Genomic DNA, 20,188 nt, shown 5'->3' with positions numbered 1-20,188 from the left:
TATCGCCAACGCTTAACTTCGGCTCTTATATAGAGTCGAAGGCGCATCTGGCTGGTAGGAAGTTGGGTATTCTCTCGAAGGTGAGACGGTACTTCACACCGAAACAACTGCTGAGCCTGTACCAAGCGCAGGTTCGGTCATGTATGGAGTACTGTTCTCACCTTTGGGACGGCTCGGCCAAATACCAGCTGGATGCGCTCGAACACATTGAAAGGCGTGCCAAGAGGCTCATCAATGACGATGCGCTTGTGGAGGCCCGGCTTCAAAGCCTTGAACACAGGCGCAAGGTCGCAAGCCTTTCCGTTTTTTACCGGATACATTTCGGAGAGTGTGCGGGGGAATTGCACAACTTGATTCCCCCTAGTCCTTTTCATCATCGAACCACAAGACAATCGGCGAGGCGTAACCGCTTCATGGTAGATATCCCACCCACTCGCACGAAGCGCTTCGCTTCAAGCTTCCTTGTGCGAACTGCTAGGGAGTGGAACTCCTTGCCGGAGTCTGTGTTTCCTGATGGGTATAACTTGGGTGTCTTCAAGGCCCGAGTGAATAGGTTGCTTATGGGCAGACGTGCTCCACCGTAGGCCGTATCATCACTTACCATCAGGTGAGATAGCGGCCAAACGTCGACCCATTAAATGTAAAAAAAAAAAAAAAAAAAAAGACCCGGGTATCGAACCCAAGTTTTCTTGCCCGGCATTCGCTCTTGCGACCACTCAACTAACGAAACAGTTCAACAAAAACAATTTGTAGATATTATCAATATGTTCTTAAGTTACCATAAATAGATAAGCTCTTAGTCAAAATTTAGCTGAAAATGTAAATAAATAAAACAACAGTTACATTATATATTTATCTATATTCAGGATCTTAATACGTTTACTTTGTCACTAACTAGTCAATAATTAAATTAAAATCTACATGTACAAAAATTGTTTATATACACGAATTCATGCAATTACTATACTTAGTCTAATTGGTAGGTACATAATGACCGTGACGCTCGTTACTCGACGAATTTACAAATACGATTAGGTAATAATTAATATATCTGACGAAATTCATCATTTTGACACATTCAAGTAAACCCAAGTTTTTAAAACTTCCACACTAATTAGGGTCGTTATTTATTTTAAAGTAGCTAATCGCTAATTATATTTAAATTACAATTTAACGTCTTTGTGAACCTGTTTGACGATTTTTGCAATAAGTAATTAAAAATTGACGATCATCAATTACAATTCTTAACATTATGAATTTCATACATGAAGATCGTTATCCTAATGCATTTCGAATGACACTGAGTATGAGTTAAATTATCGAATAAATATGATTTATTCTTAAAATGGGAACACACCGCATTCCGCGTAAATAGTTCGCAGCCAAGCTCTCGCGAGTCGCAGGCCGCGGTAATGGCGGGCGCGGTGCTCTGGGGTCCGACATCTATAGCCGCTATACGTTAATGTCTCTATACGAAAGGAATATTATGGTTATATTTACACGCACACACAGACGCACAAACATTTGGCACAAAGAGGCGTTTCACGCTCACACACGGGCCACGGCACGATCCACTACAGGTTCTGAGCAAATATAGGTATGCGGAGAGATATCTACACAAGTACTTCGTAGCCTCACCTATTAGTCTCCTCTTATAATATTGGTGAGTTCTTATTCTACTTATTTACATCTCACAATCAGTCGTAAATAGTTAATATTTTGGCAGATAATTTCCATTTAATAACTATTTTAAATTACAGAAATATTGTTGTTTACAAAATAAATATCAAACGCGACATAACCATCTGGGTTGGCACTGTTAAGTCCTAAATAGGCCGGACTAAAAGCTGCTAAAAATATAATGCAAAATGTAAAGTCGTATCGTATAAATTCAGAAATACGAATCTAATGTCGATCTAATAATGCTCGGTTTATGATGATAAAATTATTTCACAACCTGTTACAGTATGTATTTGGAAGTTAATGACTATTCTACACAGAATGAATGAAACGTTCTATTCGAGTATTATAAATTAGAGTTCGAGATTAAAAGGAGATATTGTCAAGATTGTGTCAAGTCTCAGTAGGCGAATATATTTCTAGAAGGGTCTAGAAGTTGCTGTCGTAGTCAGAGCGGCGCCGCGAGTAGTGCGAGCGCGGGTACTCGCCCGTGTAACCGTACACTTGGGACCCGCCGCCCGTTTGCCCGTACAGCTGCGAGCCACCGCCGTATCTGTCGACAGAACACACATCTATTAACATACATAATATGTTCCTGTATTTAAAACTTGTCCGACCGACCGACCCTGGCCTGCCTGCTAAACTTTTGCCATGAAACAAGCAGCAGCGGTTTTCCATGAAACATGTAAGGCAGGGTTCCGCTGCGGTAAAAGTTTGTGGGAAAAGTAAGCTTTGGTCGTCTCTGGTGTATTTTGTGGAAAGTTGAACGATACAGGCATTCTGCTGAATTGGACAATGCCCCGTAGACTAACCCGCATGTGTTAGTTTAAGATAATCGTTTATGTAATAAATTGTTTTTCGAACGGGTAATTCTCAAGGAAGTTATTATTCGTACCCATAAGCATTTCCGACAGGGCCATAGATCTGCGATCCTCGCCCAGAGTCCGGTGTGTAATGCTGCATGTACTTCTGGAGCTGCGGCGTCCATTCTGATCGCCACGAGTCACCCGGGTTAGGGTAAGCCAGCTGCTCGATGAAGGCAGTTGACATACGCTGGACAAAGAAGAAAAGGGGTCAGTTTTATTTACTATATTAATATTAACAAAACATCTTTTTTTTTTTTTTTTTTTTTTAAACTTTGCCCCACACTAGGATTTTCTCCTGTGTCGTGGGTGCGTTTACAAACATACAAGTTCACATACACATGACACCCAGACCCGAAACAACAATTTGTGGATCACACAAAGAGTTGCTCCGTGCGGGAATCGAACCCGCTACCCGCGCGGCAGCCAGTTGCCCAGCCACCGCACCAACCGTGCAGTCAAATTAAGTTACCTTGCCCGATGGAAGATACGGCAATTCACGTTCCTTGAGTTGATGTACGTCATCAAAACCTCCCATATGACTCTTATCCAAATCCCGAAGCATTTCTTCGCTGAGTGGAATTGGCTGCTTGGCCTTAGCACTCTTCTGTCGGTTAACCAACTGAGAAATTGAAAAAAAATATTAAGTATCATGTCTTAATGTTATTTGAAATACTTTTTTCAAATAATATGTAAGTTAACTTACTACTGTAACTCCAAATATTACGACAAACAGAAGAGATGCTAGCGCAATGACAATCACAGCGATGCCCCACTGAGGCAACAATGATTCTTCTTCGGGAATAATAGCGGTTGGCTCTTCACGTTTAGGCAACACTGTAACACAAGAAAATAATATAAATTTTATTTTATATTCAAGTTTAATTAGTAGTAGTATGATTTTCAGAAAAATACTGACCTATAAACTCGGTGTATGCAGGATCCATCACAAACTTTCCGATTTCCAACTTGCCAGCAGACTTGTCGATCGTCTTGGTCATTTTCTCATTGCTCTTCTTCATTCTGTCTTCATCAGGTTGGTCTCCTAACATGACATCAGGATCGAACTCATCTTTCGGTTCTTCTGTAATGGTTTCGACCACGGAACCAGGTTTTGCTTCATGTAGAGATTTGTGGAACATTTTCTTCAGATCCAATGTGTCCACTCTTTCTTCTACTTCTTTGAGTTCAATGAAGTAGTCAACAAGAACGGAGCCTTCACTGAACCCATCGATTCTTATATCCTTGTACCATTTGCGTAGATAGTCCGATTTTGAGTAGACAGAGTTCAACTGTAAAATTTCAAGAAAATTAAACTCTGTTGTTTAAACAATAAAGTACAAAAGAGTTTTTCTTTTATTTATAATTTACCTCTTCCTTCACATCCTTTGCAAGCCGTTGCCATTCTTCTGTGTTGTGATCTAATAATTCAGGTATCCATTTTACTCCTGAAATCAATACACGTGGTTAGCTAATACTCTTTTTATTTGTTTGTAAAGACAATAATAAAAATAAATATAAAACAAAAATAAAAATACCTGATACTATTTTGATGGTAGCAGCAATGTCACACTCTCTCTTGCACAGTCCGGGAGTGGTCGGAGGAGGAGGTACGGGTGTCGTTGTAGTCGTGGTCGTGGTGCGTCGTGTCGTTGCTTCGGTACTAAATTCAGGCAGAGGACTAGTAGCAGTAGCATTCCTTTGAGCTTCTAAAAGCTTCTCGATAGAAAATGGCGTAGTAGACGGTGATGGCCAACCAGTGAATTCAGTTGAAGCTCTGAAAATGATCACATCGTTAGACTAAGTATTCAAGTGACTAATTATTACAGTTTATAGAAAGATAAATAGAGAAGATGGTAAGTACCTTGTAGGCCAACCCTTTTGTATTTTAGGTGTGACTGGAGCGGGGCCCAATGGTTTAGGAGTAGTTGTTTTCCTGTTTACTTTACCACCTGGTCTTGAGGGGAACACCAGTTTTATACCTCCAGGTGCTTTAGTTGTACTACTGGGTGGAGATGCCTCTTCTTCCGTCTCATTCAATTTAAATCCAGGCGGCAATAAGTTGGAAATGTCAGCAACTTTGATATTGACTAGAGGAGTTTCTCCTTCTTTGTCGGTGTCATTCAGTTTGAAACCAGGTGGCAGTAAAGCTGAAACGTCTACTGGAATGGCCTTTATTGGTAGTTTGGGCTTTTCAGTAGCTGTAGCATTTAGTTTGAAACCTTTGGGTAAGAACGCTGAAATATCAACTTCTTCAACTTTATCAAGGATAGATTTAGTAATTGATTTAACATCAGGCGTTTCTGTACTTGACGGCTTATAGTTAGCTGGTAGTAATTTACTTAGGTCATTTTTCTGTAGTTTTTTAACAAGATCTTCTTGGGGTTTGTTTTCTTTAGGCTTATATTCTTTAGGAAGTAAAGATTTATAATCTAATACAATGACCTTGTTCTTTGAGCTGATACCAGATGACCGACCCTGTGTGCCGTTAATTATAGGGATCTCACTGGATACTTCTGGTGCACTAGTAGTTGTAGTTGTGGTAGTTGTCGTGGTCGTACTGGTTCGTTTATCTTTGTAAGATAACCTAGATTTGTAACCAGCTGGTAGAAGCCCAGCTATGTCATCCATTACAGTAACTAAGGAAGGCTTTTTCCTAGGCTTAGGTGTTGTAGATGTCGTTACACGATGAGCAAATTTCTTGATTTGTACAGGTAAAGGCTCTGGAGACGATCTTTCTGTTACAGAAGCAACTGTAGTACTCTTCAATGTAAATACTTTAATAGGTGGCGGGGTCGTTGTAGTCGTTGTGGTCGTTGTTGTTGTAGTGGTCGTACTTTCAGTAGTTGATTCAGTTATCAATTCAATATTTTTGTTTTCATTATTCAAAGAACCCGATAAAACTGCACTTGATAGTTCAGACTGAATACTATCTAACTTGTCGTTAATATTTTCAGTTGACGATGAATGGTTTATAAGTCCACTGGTTTCTTCTCTTGGGTCTTTGGTCACGGATTCCTCTTCGTCTTCTTCTTCATTGTCATCGGCCAAAACTTGTTTCTTTTCTTCCTGTTCTACAGTAGGGAATGGTAAGAATCGAGCGCCTGAGACACTTCTACTAGTTTGCACTGAAGCGACTACAATCCAATTCTCAGTTGTCACTGGTACTGATGCATCATTCATTTGGTTACTAGTTGGTGAAGTGTCTTCTGAAGCTGAACTAAGTTTAGTAGTACTCGGAGCATACGTGACGTCTGGAATTGATATAGTACCATTCACTACACTCTTGGTTGTCACGACTGACACAACTTCTTGTCCTAATATTGATGGTGTTTCTATTGACGTTGTATCTTCTTCAGCAGTTGGTGCAGCATTGATAGGAGCTCCCTTTTCTTCAGAAGGTTTGTGCTCTGTTTGATCTATTACAGTAGTGTCTACAAAATGTTTGAAATTATCATCCTTAACCATCGTCTTTTCAGGTTTCATTACTAAAACATCGAACGACTCCGTTGCATTTGGTTTTGCTACTTCTGTAGACTTTTCAGTTTCTTCAGTCGTATCGTATTCTTCGTCATAATTATCTGTAGCCTGTTCTGTTGACGAGGATAGGTGAGGTGCTTGTGTCGTCGTATGTTTTACTTCTGAACTTTCATCGTCATCATAATACTCCACATACTCTCCCTCATCTTCTCCATCTTCGCTATCATGATCTTCTTCAGAATTTCCACTACTTGCAGTAGTTGTCGTAGAAGTAGTAGTAGTGGTAGAAGTGGTGGTAGTGGTTGGTTTAACTGGTTCTTGCTTTGGATAATTGTCAGCATTCATAGAGCTAGCATCAGGTTTACTATCATCTGTGGATTCAGTTCCAGTTTGATTAGATTTTATGACTTCTACGTCAAAAGAACCTTGAGTATTCTTCATGAGCTCTCTAAACGAACTTAAATCGCTTATATCATCTTCGAGTAAAGGTTCTATGTCTAAGAGACCCTTGTATTCAGTGGAAGAACTGTGATATACATTGGCATTTGATTTTGGCACATTAAATTGATTTTTCTTATTAAAAGTATTGCTTGGTGTATTTTGAACATTCGTATTCTCATTGACAGATGGTAAATCTAATTGAGTGAACCGTGGAGTATTAGGCTTATTATTCAGTCTTTGTTTCATTGCGAGTTTATGAGGATTATAAGTGGTCACCCTGTGATGTTCAAATAAGTCTTGATTATCATTTTCAATGTCTTCATCATGTGCAATGTGACCGCTTTGTCCGTTACTTTTCAAGCTGTTACCGTCAAATGGCAGTGTTTTAAATCTATTATTTTGTAAGTAGTCAATATCAGGATTATTTAAAGTGATTTGACCCAAAAAGGTTTCTGGTTTAGACGGGTCATTTTGATAGGCCACGGAGTGTATTTGTGACACATCGGGCCTTTTGGTTGAAGCTGGGTGTTGAGCAACCATTTGGAAGTTGTATGGTAAAGCTGGCCTGAACCTTTGTCGTTGTGCAGTAAATTCGGGTTGGTTTACATAATACTGGGTTCCGGCTTGACTCCTGCCCGTCGGTAGTTGAAAAGGTGACGGGTTTTGGTTGTAGTTAGGGCTGGGGAATCTTGACTGGCCCTCGTTGTAGAGAGGCTGCTGCACGGTCGGCGCAACCCTGTAGTTGTCCCCATGATCGAAGAATGCTGATGATGGGCGACCATTTGGAAATAAAGGCGGCTGAACTTGAGCAAAACTTTTTTCTACCGGTGAAAAGAAATAGTGGTTTTCATCTGAAACAAAAGAAACAATAGTAAATTAATATTGTGTAGCTTCATAAGAACGGTGTATCCTTAAATTTAAAATAATGTAATAAAATGATAAAGCGTACAATGTACAAAGAATTACCATTTAATGTACGCAAAACAATGTAAGGAATTTATTGGGTATCACCAGAGAACGCAGGTATGTAAAAAGGGTGACCGAGACAATGCAAGTTATTCAGTATGATATAATTATGGACATTGGAAATTTTGAACTCCGACGAATAATTTATATATTACGTAATTTTATTTGACAAGCTAACATAATTTATTGTTAGCTTTAATTCTGCATTAATATACCTGTACAAAAGGTTTTTGAATTTATTAATAACGGTCCAGTCTAGTCGAAATATTTTTACTATCGCCGAGATTATAAAAATCATCAAGCTACATGTGCTATAAATAATAAAATATCGTATCTAATATCTTTACTTTATTTAATTCAAAAAAACGATGTTAAGTTTTGTACTACATACATATTGAAGCAAATGCTTTAATTCAAGATTTAGTTGTACCGTAACGTAAAATATACGACAATAATTCACACGTTGCGCGAACCTGAGCATTACATGTGTAAGTACATAATGTATCAAACTGTACATGACTTTGATGTAGTGCTCAATTTTATGGAAATTACGAACGACGCCGAATGAAACTCACTCTACACTTTTTGTATGCGCCGTATTAGTATGCGCCGAATTGTCTTAGAATCGGCCATGGAAGAATTTCAATTATCCTTTTAGTTTATGCGTTCCTTATAAAGTTTGAATATTTATTATGGGAACTTTTGTGCGTGACACCCGAAAAAAAGAGTAAAGAGTCATCAAGTCGTTATTGATTGGTACACTAAATTACGAGAGATACACCAAATAACGTTATTATTAGATAGTGTGAGTGAGAATTAAGCCTATTATTCGTACACAAACCAAGTAAGTGTGCAAAACAACTCCCCACTTATGGGGCAGTAGGGTAAAACAATATCGTAATGGCTCCGGCTGTTTGTTTTCAGTGAATTTTTGTTATAGTCAGCTTTAATACAATTTTGTGAGTGAATGGTATTCTCGTATCAAACTAATGCAAATGGCGACGCTGCTTTTGAATTTGGAACGTATTTCGTAACGTTTTGTAACCAGCCAGCACTTGAATTATCACGTATCCATCAGTTCACCTATACTTATTTTTTAATGAGTTTAAAATGTTTGTAAAAAGAATAATTTAATCGTTGTTGTAATTAATTATATGAAAAAATGTGCATGTAAGAAACTAAACTACCTTGTGTGTACTAAACTAAAATGTACATGTAAGAAACTAAACTACCTTGTGAGTACTAAAATAAACTACATGTGGAAAACATCACATTGGTACTTGTCATTGGTAGGTTTCGAACCTGCGCACCCTCATGCATGAACAGCGGGAGTCTTAAACCTCTGGGCCACCACAACATTAAAGTAAACCTTACCTATTCAATACTTAATAGGTACTTAGAGAGATGTAACACAAGTAAACATTACCTAATTAATAAGATTCAAAATAGGCTGAATAGACAGGACTGATGTTTCAACGTCGGCATGAATACAATCCCAAAACTATTATAATGGAGTATAGATATATTATATAAGTTTATATTAAAGCTTAATAAGGACATAGGTACAATAACCAGTGGGATTTATAGCCGCTACGTGTGAGACTAGCCAACGATTAATACCGTGATAAATGGACATTCTCCATCGTAGAATAAATTTACCTTCCTTTTGTTACGCGAATATGACGCGAATATTTCAAGACTTAAATGCTATTTTCTTTTGACCTTGTTACAAATAGAACGGGTTGACTAGGTACGTAGTAGGTAGGAATGTTGCATAATTTTTTCTCATGAAATTGTTTTAAATTGACTGACCTACATAATTTTTAAGATGATTTTTGAAATAGCTTTCATGGTGTTTCGTATGTATAAATATGTTTTATTGCCACTGCTAGATAAATGGCGCTTGCAACAGTTAAGGAGCAATATTCATTGTCAAGTAAATATTTAATAAAATGATCACGAGTGTATCTCGTACCTATCTACCTATAGTATTTTATTGACAAAGGCCCAATTCCCCCTTCCCAACCTTCCCAATCCCCGATTTCCGAAAATAACCCTTAAATTCGTAACCCCCAAAAAGCCGGCAACGCACTTGCTAAAGAATTGCTTACCATCAGGGGATACGTCTGCTCGTTTAAAGGCGGTGTTTCATAAAAAAAGAGAACACTATCGGGAGGTATAGGTACCGTACCTCGTATTGTCCTAATAGATATCAAAGCTCAGACTCAAGTGAACAAACGCATCACTCGCAAAGAATACGTCAATGAAAATTAATTAATTGAAAACCTTTCACAATGTAGTTCGCATAACAATACATGTAGGTACAAATTAGTTTTTCATACTCCTAATACAATCAGAACATTGATTACTTAGAACTAGAAAGGGTTTATATACGATTGCGATTCACTTCAATACGCGAGCGCCACAAAAATCATATCCCAGTGGAGAGCGGTCTAATCATATTACACGGCTCTTCTAGTTTGTTATTACATTCGTGGTTTCATATTGTATATCGTTCAGAAAGATTATCTCGACGAAATTACTTTCTTGTGGATTATATCCCTAATTAAGAATGGCGTCAGTTGTTCGTCAGGTCCCAAGTGAGTATCGAAGCCTAATAGTAAATCGATCAGCTTAACTTGTAAACTATAAGGACTCCTCAGCCATGGAAACTTTGAGGCCTGTTTACGTAATGGATCCACTTACTGAGTATGAGTATTACCCACCCACAAGCACCTATTTCCAGTACCTACACTTTGTGAACAATTACTTATTATGAAAGGTTTGGTGCTTATTTTTACTCTCAAAGAAGTATTTTTGGAGGTTGAATAAAATATTTATGACACAGTCTAAAAGAAGTTTCCCCATTTAAAGCCGGTGGAAGTTCAAGGATTCAGTATTTTTTTACGTAAAAGTTAAGTAAGCGTTCTACTTAGGTCTATTGTAAGAAAATGCATAACTTAGATAAATTAAGTGCCATCTAAAAATCAGCATAATGTCCACCGCAATTTGTCTGAAAAATTTAAAGATCCATCGTTTATAACAAGCTGGAGGAAAATTCAAAGCAAATTAAAGAGATTTATGTTTCGATTACACTTTGGGGTACGCCTCTAAGCTCAGCGTTTTTAAATTTAATATTATGGGAGTCCAGAGTGCCATTTGAAGTCAGGTGAATATGGAGCAAAAAGCATTTCCACGTTCGATGAAAATTGGTGTGCAGAATCACATTGAAAATTGTAAAAAACTCATAACTTTACCTTTATTATTTTTCGGAGGGTTGCAATATATACAGGTTATTGGTATACTTTTAATGCATTTTTCCGAACACATTAAAAGTTATCTAACGTTTAATGAATATTGATACCATGGTTCCATTGCTAGAAATAAATAACTTCAAGTCTCTATTTGGATCTTCAACCAAAGTGTGCTGTATCTTCCCAAAATGTTTAACTCCATTCGCAAACCTCGGGCTTCAATATGACATCCGTGATATAAGACTCTGTTTTATCTCATTGTTGGATAATCTACAATTACATAAAGAAAAGCACCTTCATTTGCCAACGTTTTATAAAGATCACGGATTCATTATTCCACAAAAAAAGAATTCCTATTGTGAGATGAAATGTATTATACTTTGAAGTCAACGGAGTGTTATTACTGCATTCCTTTTATACGAAGATTTGGCAATGGGGCGGATTATAATAACTGATTGCTGTCTGACCTCGCGGATCTCGGGAATTTTTCCGTATTTTTTTATCAGAACAAATTACCCACCCTTAATATACTCCGAGCGATCTGATGGATTAGAATAAATTTTGATGTATTGTTCGTTCCTTTCTTTTATATGGCTGTCAGAAGTTTGAGGAGACGCGGCGAGTGGCGGCCCGCAGTGATGTGGGATGGTTTGATTCAAGTAAATTAAATATTGTATTCCATTACTTCGTGTCAGTCTGTCTCGTGACAGACAGATGGAAATTTTACTTTCCTTTCATTTCGTACTTGTATCTAAGCATTATAATTTGAGGAAAAACATGTATAATATTAGTTCTTATCCTAAAAAAAAACATAGTAATTTCATTGAACATTATTGTTATTAAACTTATTAAGTTTTATTCTTATTCTGTCATGGAAATGTGAGAAGCTACACCAAAAAATATTACGCACATAAATCAAAAACTTATCAGAAGACCAATCTTTGAACCAATCTCAACTTATTTCATCCCTTTCAAACATCGGCTCTGCGTCAAAAGGAAAAAAAATTGTTAGGCAAGTTTTACCTGATGAAAGAAATACTGTTACATTGGTGGTACCTTCAATATATTTTCTGATTAAGTCTAAGGTCGCAAGAAGCTGGAATTTCCCTCGAGACTGGCCGAGTTTCGTGGCTTTATCGCTCATGTCAATGTTTATACGCCAGGGTTGATTATGAGAGCGGTATTGCAATACGGAGTATACGAACACAGTACGGTAGGCGTGTGTGGTCCCCTCAAAGTTTCCTTTATGAATACAGAATGAAACGATTCGCTTATTGGGGCTGTGCGCGAGGGGATGAACTTAGTAAATTACCTACTATTTGTTTTCGGAAAGTAATAGGGACTTCTTTCTCTAGATAACATTGTTTTCGTTCTTTTTTTTTCAAAATGAGTTCGTGTGCTAACCAAAAAAGTTTACTAAGACGTTGAATAGAGAAACATAAAATTCTTTTTAATAAAATTAAAAATCTGCAGCCCCTTTGGTATGGTTATTTAAACAATACACATTATTTTGAAATACTTCAAATATTAGGGAACTCATCTATCAATTTGCTGTAGGTTTGTAGATACTTTGAAGAATATTTTTGGGCTTATCAATCAATCATAGCTTGACAACATGACTTGGGCATTTTTCGGAAAAACAAACATTTAAAATGTATTTTTAAATACTCACACAGAACAATGATATAGGTACGTATATTCTAAATGCCCCACTGACGTTATGAAGTTGCTGTCTCATTGTGGACGGGCTTAGGGGAAAGGGCTTTCCATAAAACAAACACATGTCAAGTACACGCGTTGCCATGGCAACCTCTCCCCACTTACTGAAGAGGTAAGTAGACCTCTTTGATCGAGTGATTGATACACGAGTGTTGTGGGGATGCCTAAATTAGATTAAGAGGAGTTGTGAACCTTATTGGTGTTTGGTTTTCGAATGTTTTTTTTAGGTAAAAAAGATTGTAATTTACTTGTTGGTAGACAGTATTTCACATTTTTAAATCTAAAAGATAAATCGAAAGCAGTCAATTTATTTCTAATATTTTTTAACCAGGACTTTTAACCCTTCGTATCGAACGCAGATCTACGCGAGACACAATGTGTTTTCTATTGTTGTCTTATATACGAGAGGTTAATTCATGTTAAACTCATAACTGGTACCACATTACAGGTACAACATTAAGTAGATACCTAACATTAGTAAATAACACGATTCCTTAACATGTGTACTGTGTAGTCTCCTAAAGACGTATCACACCAAAGAAGTACATTAAGGTAATTATCAGATACGTCTTAAACAAAAGTAAAAAGTCAATCTAAAAGTTTATCTAGTGCCGTAATTATACCAAAAAATATTTGTGACATTGTCATTAACCTGCCTCACGAAGGTTTAAAGCAAAAATGTTTGCTGGAGACAAACATGAAAAATTAACTCGTCTGTATGAAAACGGTGAGATTTACGAGACCTTTGGGACCGACTGTGTTATGTTATACTTAGTCCCACTAATCTCACTTATCCTTTACCTCAAAATCTATGTTTGTTGAGGATCTTTTAGTTCCCTTTTCCCACAAAATTGGGTCATAATTTGTGAACATAGAGTATCTAAGTAGACGGAAAATTAGCTCAAATACGTAAATTCGGAATTTTGTGCGAATATTTCCTTCTGAAATCCAAACATCGGAATGTTTGGAAAGTCTAATAAAAAGTTAAGTAAAACAAGGGCTCAGAATGAAATTACACACGACCAAAAAATTTCGTCCAGACTTTTTGCGAACGTTTTGGAGTTTCATTACAGGTCCTCGGAGTCCGAAAAACAACATCCATTAGAACAATAAGTTGTAATTAATATTAGGGGCGGAGTACATGCCGTAAATCGCAGGTAATTAGGCAGGCACACGCGCCGGGTGAGGCCCGCCTGCACGTGACGTGTGCGGAAAGGGCTTAAAAGCTCTTTGTAACACCGCTGGTCCGATGTGTAGCTCGCTTAAAGGTAAACATTTCACTTTTTATTTTCAACGTAAAATGTTTGCATGGAATTTTTTACGAGCCAGAATAAACGCAGGCTGTATTATATATATGTATAGGTACCTATTTTGTTTCCTTTATATTTATGTTGTATAAAATCTTATCATTTAGTTTATGCCCGACCGTTATCTCCGTAAGTGGTCATGTATTAAAAAGCGTCATAAAAGGTACCTAATTTGTAAAGGTTCGTGTTTACTTAAACGAGTCTGGGGGTATAACAACTTAATATACAGTTTGTAATAATATTACCAGTACCCTCAACGTTGTGGACGATTATCCCTAACATTAGTTTCAAAAAGTGCGCTCCCAATGAAGTCGTAACGTGGGAACTGGATTAGTCTCTCCTCCGGGCTTGGGTGTGCCCGGGGGCTTAGGAACTGGATCATAGTCTGACGAACTGTAATCCCTGGAGCACAGTCCCCATACTACACGATCGCAACTTTATCACTAGCGCTGATGCTTAATAAAATTCAACATTACAGCGTTTCCGAGAAAATTTGCGGAGCAATCCGCAAAATTCTATTCTTAACCCGTTTATCCCTTTTAGAGTTTCATTACGAATTTATCCAATTTCCTTACTACACTGAGGCTTATTCCACGCTGTTAATTCTGAAAAGAAGTTTGGTTAATTACAGACCTAATCTAAATAATTACGGAATCTTTTTGAAATGAATAAAACAAAGTGTGGGTGTGATATGCGTTGGCTGGAGGTAGGACCATACCAAAGGTAGCTTGTGTATTAAATGGAAAAAGTATCCAAATATAGAGGAGTAGCGGGCACAAACAAAAAAAAAAAACAGTTAGACCTCTTGATTGGCTTGTGATTAATCCGTACTCCAAAAAGGAAAAAGGCTTTCGTATTGCCGTGTCACGTCAGACGGTTTGTCAACGTGGACGTGAGATTTGTAAACGCTTTTTCATCAACCAAAAGCCATCGACGAACAACACTATTTTGTTAGTACTAGTAGTCTCGTTTCATTAAAGAATCCTGCTTCATCATGGAAACAATTTCAACTTGAATATTGTTCCGCCTGGAGTCCTAGAGCAAGTTATGAATCTTTCACACTAACAGATATTCGCTATGCGGCTCCAGACGAGGCAATTAGTATGCAAACTGAGCAATCTGCGCAGAAACACTACGGACCGTTATTATTAGTACTCGTAAATAGACCGTATGCATCTCGCGTTTTTATATCAACCGTTCTCTCAATTCTAACAAAAAACTCACCCTTATTACTCACAGTATAAAGACGTCTATAACCAAGTCTTAGACGTCCTACTTTAACACCATAAAAATTCTGCAAGACATTTCAGTTTCTTGAACCGCGAAGTTTAATGGAAATCTTATAATTATTTTCTAGTATTCTCACAGAATATGAAACAGCTTGTGACTTTTGTACGTTATGAATGGCTACACTCAAAAATACGCTTTACTGCGAACTTTATACGGTCTAAGGTTCAAGTTCCTTTCTAACGAGATACGTAATATACCGGTGTAAGTTCTTGCTTCTTTAGGTAAAACATGGCAAAACATATTTTTATGATGAAACCTTGTTAAAACGTCTCCTGTCTTCATTCTATTACGGATAATGTAAGTAACAAACAAAAAGGAAGCGCATCAAGTTTTATAGGATAGAAAAGTTCACCGTAAGCGTAGTAGCGGTACGAAGTTAGTGTAATATTTAGAAGGCAAGGCACACCTGAGTTGGAGCCGTGTTTTATACAAGCTCTACCTGTTTTATGATATAACTAGCGACCCGACCCGGCTTCGCACGGCCTTAGTTACCAATTCACATAAAACCTTAATAAATTTTACTGAAACTGTCCTCGTGAATCATTCTGTCTGGTGAAAATCGTATGAAAATTCGTTCTCTGCTTTTTGAGTTGATCACAGAATGACAGATAGATTCTTTGAAAGGGACTTTTTGTGTTGAGTTCTTAATAGTCGAAATGTTAAATATTACATAAAACTAGGACAGTTTTAATTGGTACATTAAGATACTTTAAATTACTATAATGGTCATTGGCCTTAATACAAAGCGTTGCATTTAAAAATCACAATTAGTTTTGTTTAAATGTTTTAGAAGCGTTAATAAGCCGCGCGTGGGAAGCTGGGCCGGTCGAGTTACCGTCCAGTATAATGAGTCCCTAATGAAGGGGAAAACAGTATCTTATACGGAAAGGTTTAATTGTTCGGGAGCATTCGTTTGTGGAATCTTCAAAAAGGAGAAGTAACTATCATTAGCAGGAACTCCTGATGGGAGGGCGCAGTGCAATAATTAGTGACATTTAACGCCATTACCCCGTTTCTATCCGCACTTTCCTTCCTCGTTTCATGGAAAGGATGTTTTTAATTTGTTGGGGAAATTCTTTGATTGAAAGCAGGAAGGGACCATTTGGTAGAAGATTAGTAATTAGAAGGAATTAGGTTGATCGAAAAAACTATTATATAAGAGTGTTGTGTTTTGATAACGTTTTATTACCATACTAAACTGTCAGAAGAGATTGTTTCATACGAGAATAAAAATAGTTGATATTGGACTAGATATTACCGATTTCGATAATAACATATGGTTCTCAATGATTCTTTTTATATGAAAAGGTAAGTATATAAAGTAATATTGTACCTTACAAATATTCTTATTTCATTAGCAAATCGTTGATAGCGAATAAGTTCGATATTGATAAAAAGAACATTAGATATTGTCTAGACAGAACAATAAGTAGGATTTTATTCAATAAACTTCAACTTGAACTGTTCTGAATCAAAGTAGATGTAACTAGAGAAACTTTACGAGTCTGTTTGTTCGTTTCAATGTTAGTAAATATTGAACTTATTTGAATTTTCTTTCTCGCTCTCTGAGATCAGTAAAGCTTATTGGATTTTGATTTTTGAGATTTTCTATTATTGCCAAAAGTCGGGACTAGAGATCGATATGCTTACAGGTTATCTCTTTATGTATTTCTATATAAAAAACTTGACTTGAACTGGGAGAACTAATTGAAGATTCCATTGTCAACCTAAAACAAAACCATGTAAATACTATGTAAGTAAACATAAATACAATGAGTAATGACTTTATCATAACAAGATAAACCAACACATAGCAACTGAGAATAAATCAAAACACAATTTAGAATAAATTAACGTAAGAAACAACTTAATACAAACTTCCTCCAAATTACTGTTTCATATTTACGCTAGCGATCGCGCCTGACTCTGCCCGATAAGTATTTTCCGATCCCTTTTACTATATGACAGGTAACAGAGTGCAAAACACAAGTAATAAGCTTGTCAAAATTTTGATATAGGTTCAATCGAGCGAAATTAGTTCGGACAGGTACACAGGGCAGGTAAATATATATCGAAATATTACAAGTATGATCTCGGCAAATATGACGAATTTTATATAAGCTTTGATATTACATCTCGTTTTCATAACGAGTTACACACAGACAGACATCAATATTAGACGTATCATGCGAATGTAAATAGCGTCAAATTAATATTCTGTTCGCGTGGGAACTTTAGATATATGAGCAACATACGCAAAATATTTTGATCCACATACTTAGTTTCGTATATGAAGGGTTCCACATTGAGCCACTTGATCCCTAATTAAGTAGGACCCTCACGTAGGCACCTCTAAAAACCTTTGAATAAGAGATGCTCCAACCCCACACGATTATAGTTTTGTGCCGATGTCACATAGATTGCTTTACGAATGCCAATTACTTATAGATTGAAATAAATACAGGGAAACCAACTTAGCCATTACGGAATTAAATTTGGAAATGTCGAATTTAATTGGGGTCCAGCCTACGCACAGACAGATAAATGTCGATTTTAAAATAGATTTGTTATATCAAGGCATTCTGGTGCGAAACAATGCTTTTGTCTTTAGGCTTAAGTTATATTATGCTGCCGAATATAAATTGATATAATTGTAATACTACCAACAGGAATCTTCATTCTATGTAGTTATGTTATTGAAATTCTCAAGTTCTCATAATTCGATCTTCCTTGGATGTTGTTATGTAAAACTTCCCGTTGTGGTTTCCACAATATGAACATTGGTAGACGATACCATACTGTTTTCAAATAATTTCTTAAGCATACTTCATAAAAATATTGCTACTTTTACAATTTCCGTAGGCGAACGAGAATAAACGCGAAGCATAAACTTGTAAAGGTCAATATTTAAATACTTGAGCCGCTATAACTTTTGCCATTTTAACTTCTTTTTTTCAAAGATTTTTCCCAAATACCAAAAATAGAATTTAATTATGTCTGTCTGCTTCTTGGAAGTGGGTATTCAAACGAGCAACTACGAGCTTCACTTAAAATGACAGAATGATAGACATATTCATAAGTTTGACTTTCAAAAGTGCCCGAAAATTTGTCTGATTGAAATAGCTTTGACTTTAACTGACATTTAGTTCATTTCTTAGAATAACAATGTCTCGAAATCACCACTGGTTTTCCAGACTCTAGATTATTATCAGCACTTTTTATTATTAAAAGTAATCAGCGCTTTTCGCTGCCCTCAAGTTGAGCAAAATACTCTTGAGAATTGAGATATTTTTAGACGTTTGGATGTTTTAGTACTGAAAAACGTCTGGATTGGAGCGCGTAGAAATAATACATTAAATATAACTAATATATAAAAATAATGTAAGAGCACAGTTAGTATATAACGTTGCACAATATATTTCAACAAAGTAGACAGTTTTAAAAGCCTCGTTCATGTTTTATGGTACATTTAACAAAGGTAGCGTTTTTCTCTGAAGGCATTTAATTTACGTTAGAACAGTAACATGAAATGAACTAGGAAATTCGTTTCATTGTCTCTCTTACTTTTTATATTGTGGACTTCATCACGTTTTATTGTAAATTCTTATTAGCAGTAAGTAAAGTTATGTTTATGCGACTGTGTGTTTATTTGGGGCAGTTTGATTATTTTTATTCTCTTGTCATCAAGAGGTTAATGAACTTTGAATTAGTAATCAACTTGGTTATCGTTCTTTATAGCTAAGCCAAATAAAGAAATTGGGAAACTTAACCGTCGAAATCGACTAACAACCGTACCTAAACTGATTTGTTTAAATCTGGCTAGAAAAAGTACCAATTGTTTTTCTATTAAAATTTTTTATTTGGTAAAACAAACTGGTGATTTTATTTCATCACTGCTGAATGCTGCTAATTTATTATTGTTTGTAATTGTAACTAATCTATATTTATAAAAATCAATTGCTGTTCGTTAGTCTCGCTAAAACTCGAAAACGGCTGGACCGATTTGGCAAATTTTGGGAGTCCAAGGAAGGTTTAAAAGGTGAGAAAATAATGTTTGAGGCGGTACGAAGTTTGCCGGATCAGCTAGTTACAAATAATTATGTTAGTATCACATAGTTTCCAGATTGCAGGGTAAGATGCATATTTGTGTCGCACGCTTGAAGTAAGCCGATAACAGTGTTAGGTTTCATATGACTGATTCTGTTGCAATTTATCTCAATCTATTCCGTTACAGATAACTTCATTTACACTGCAATAGTTTTAAGTAAAGTAATATAAGTAATCTAAGCGCTTTGTTTCATAGTAAATTAGTAATCTAGTTACATAAATAGACTAGCTTCTGCCAGCGGCTTCGCCCGCGTTGACGTGTCATAAAAGTATCCTTTCAACCTAGTCAGCTCATACCCTGTTTGTATACCAAATATCATCGAAATCCATTCAGTATTTTCAGCCTGTTTGACGGACAAACATTCAAATAAACAAACAATGAATGACTATCGACACGATTTAACTCGATTTATAATTTAATTCTTGTAACTTCGAATAGCAAATTAAGGTAACATAAGGTTGTACGTAGGTACTGTCGAGTAACTAGTTAGCACATTACGAAGAACCTGTGCCCTTGTCTACCTTTCATTTCTATTAGCAATTCAGTATCACGTCAAACCACGTCACCATGTTGAAGTAGCAGCCAACTAATTAATATTCAATCAGTATTATTCACAAGGCTGTCTCCAACTTCTGTCACAAGTGTCCAACTTTGGTCGAAGCCTGTCCGGAGCGCGACTTATCTCCAAATCTCCGGCTTTAACAGCAATTTCAAGAGGTTTTAAGATATCTGTAGCACTTTACAAACCCTTACCTTTTATTCTTTAACACTAGTGGTCTTAAATTGAGTTTTTCCAGGAACATCACATCATAGTCTGTTGATAACAGACTATAATGTGCCACTGCTGATCAAAGGCCTCTTGTCACCAGGAGAAGGTTAGAACATTGATCACCACGCTTGGTCAATGCGAGTTGGCAATTTCATTTATAATTAATTAGAAATTACAAGCCCAGGTTTCACAATGTTTTCTTTCACTGTTTGTCAGTGGTGTCTAAATAATTTTATAAAGTGCATTACAGCGCAGAAAAGGTCACATCACAAGTACTTGCCGTTTATAAATTTCAAAACCGCACTCTGATG

At 36.6% G+C, this 20,188-nt stretch overlaps 1 protein-coding gene across 1 annotated transcript in view; it reads right to left on the bottom strand.

Moving 5' to 3' along the window:
• Positions 1-839: 839 nt before the first annotated feature.
• The window catches only part of LOC118262495 (uncharacterized), a 60,464-nt gene continuing 41,115 nt past the window's right edge, over positions 840-20,188 (bottom strand). Inside the window, exons 3-10 of the mRNA XM_035573915.2 lie at positions 4,408-7,315; positions 4,082-4,320; positions 3,915-3,991; positions 3,463-3,835; positions 3,250-3,380; positions 3,016-3,165; positions 2,576-2,733; positions 840-2,233 (exon numbers count right to left, since the gene is read on the bottom strand). Of these exons, the coding sequence (XP_035429808.2) occupies positions 2,110-2,233; positions 2,576-2,733; positions 3,016-3,165; positions 3,250-3,380; positions 3,463-3,835; positions 3,915-3,991; positions 4,082-4,320; positions 4,408-7,315 (4,160 nt within the window). The 3' untranslated portion in view covers positions 840-2,109. The remainder of the gene's footprint in view (positions 2,234-2,575; positions 2,734-3,015; positions 3,166-3,249; positions 3,381-3,462; positions 3,836-3,914; positions 3,992-4,081; positions 4,321-4,407; positions 7,316-20,188) is intronic.

This window comes from Spodoptera frugiperda, chromosome 12 (assembly GCF_023101765.2).
Source record: "Spodoptera frugiperda isolate SF20-4 chromosome 12, AGI-APGP_CSIRO_Sfru_2.0, whole genome shotgun sequence".
In the NCBI taxonomy this organism is placed as follows: domain Eukaryota; kingdom Metazoa; phylum Arthropoda; class Insecta; order Lepidoptera; family Noctuidae; genus Spodoptera; species Spodoptera frugiperda.
This window is presented reverse-complemented; position numbering and strand designations above follow the sequence as displayed.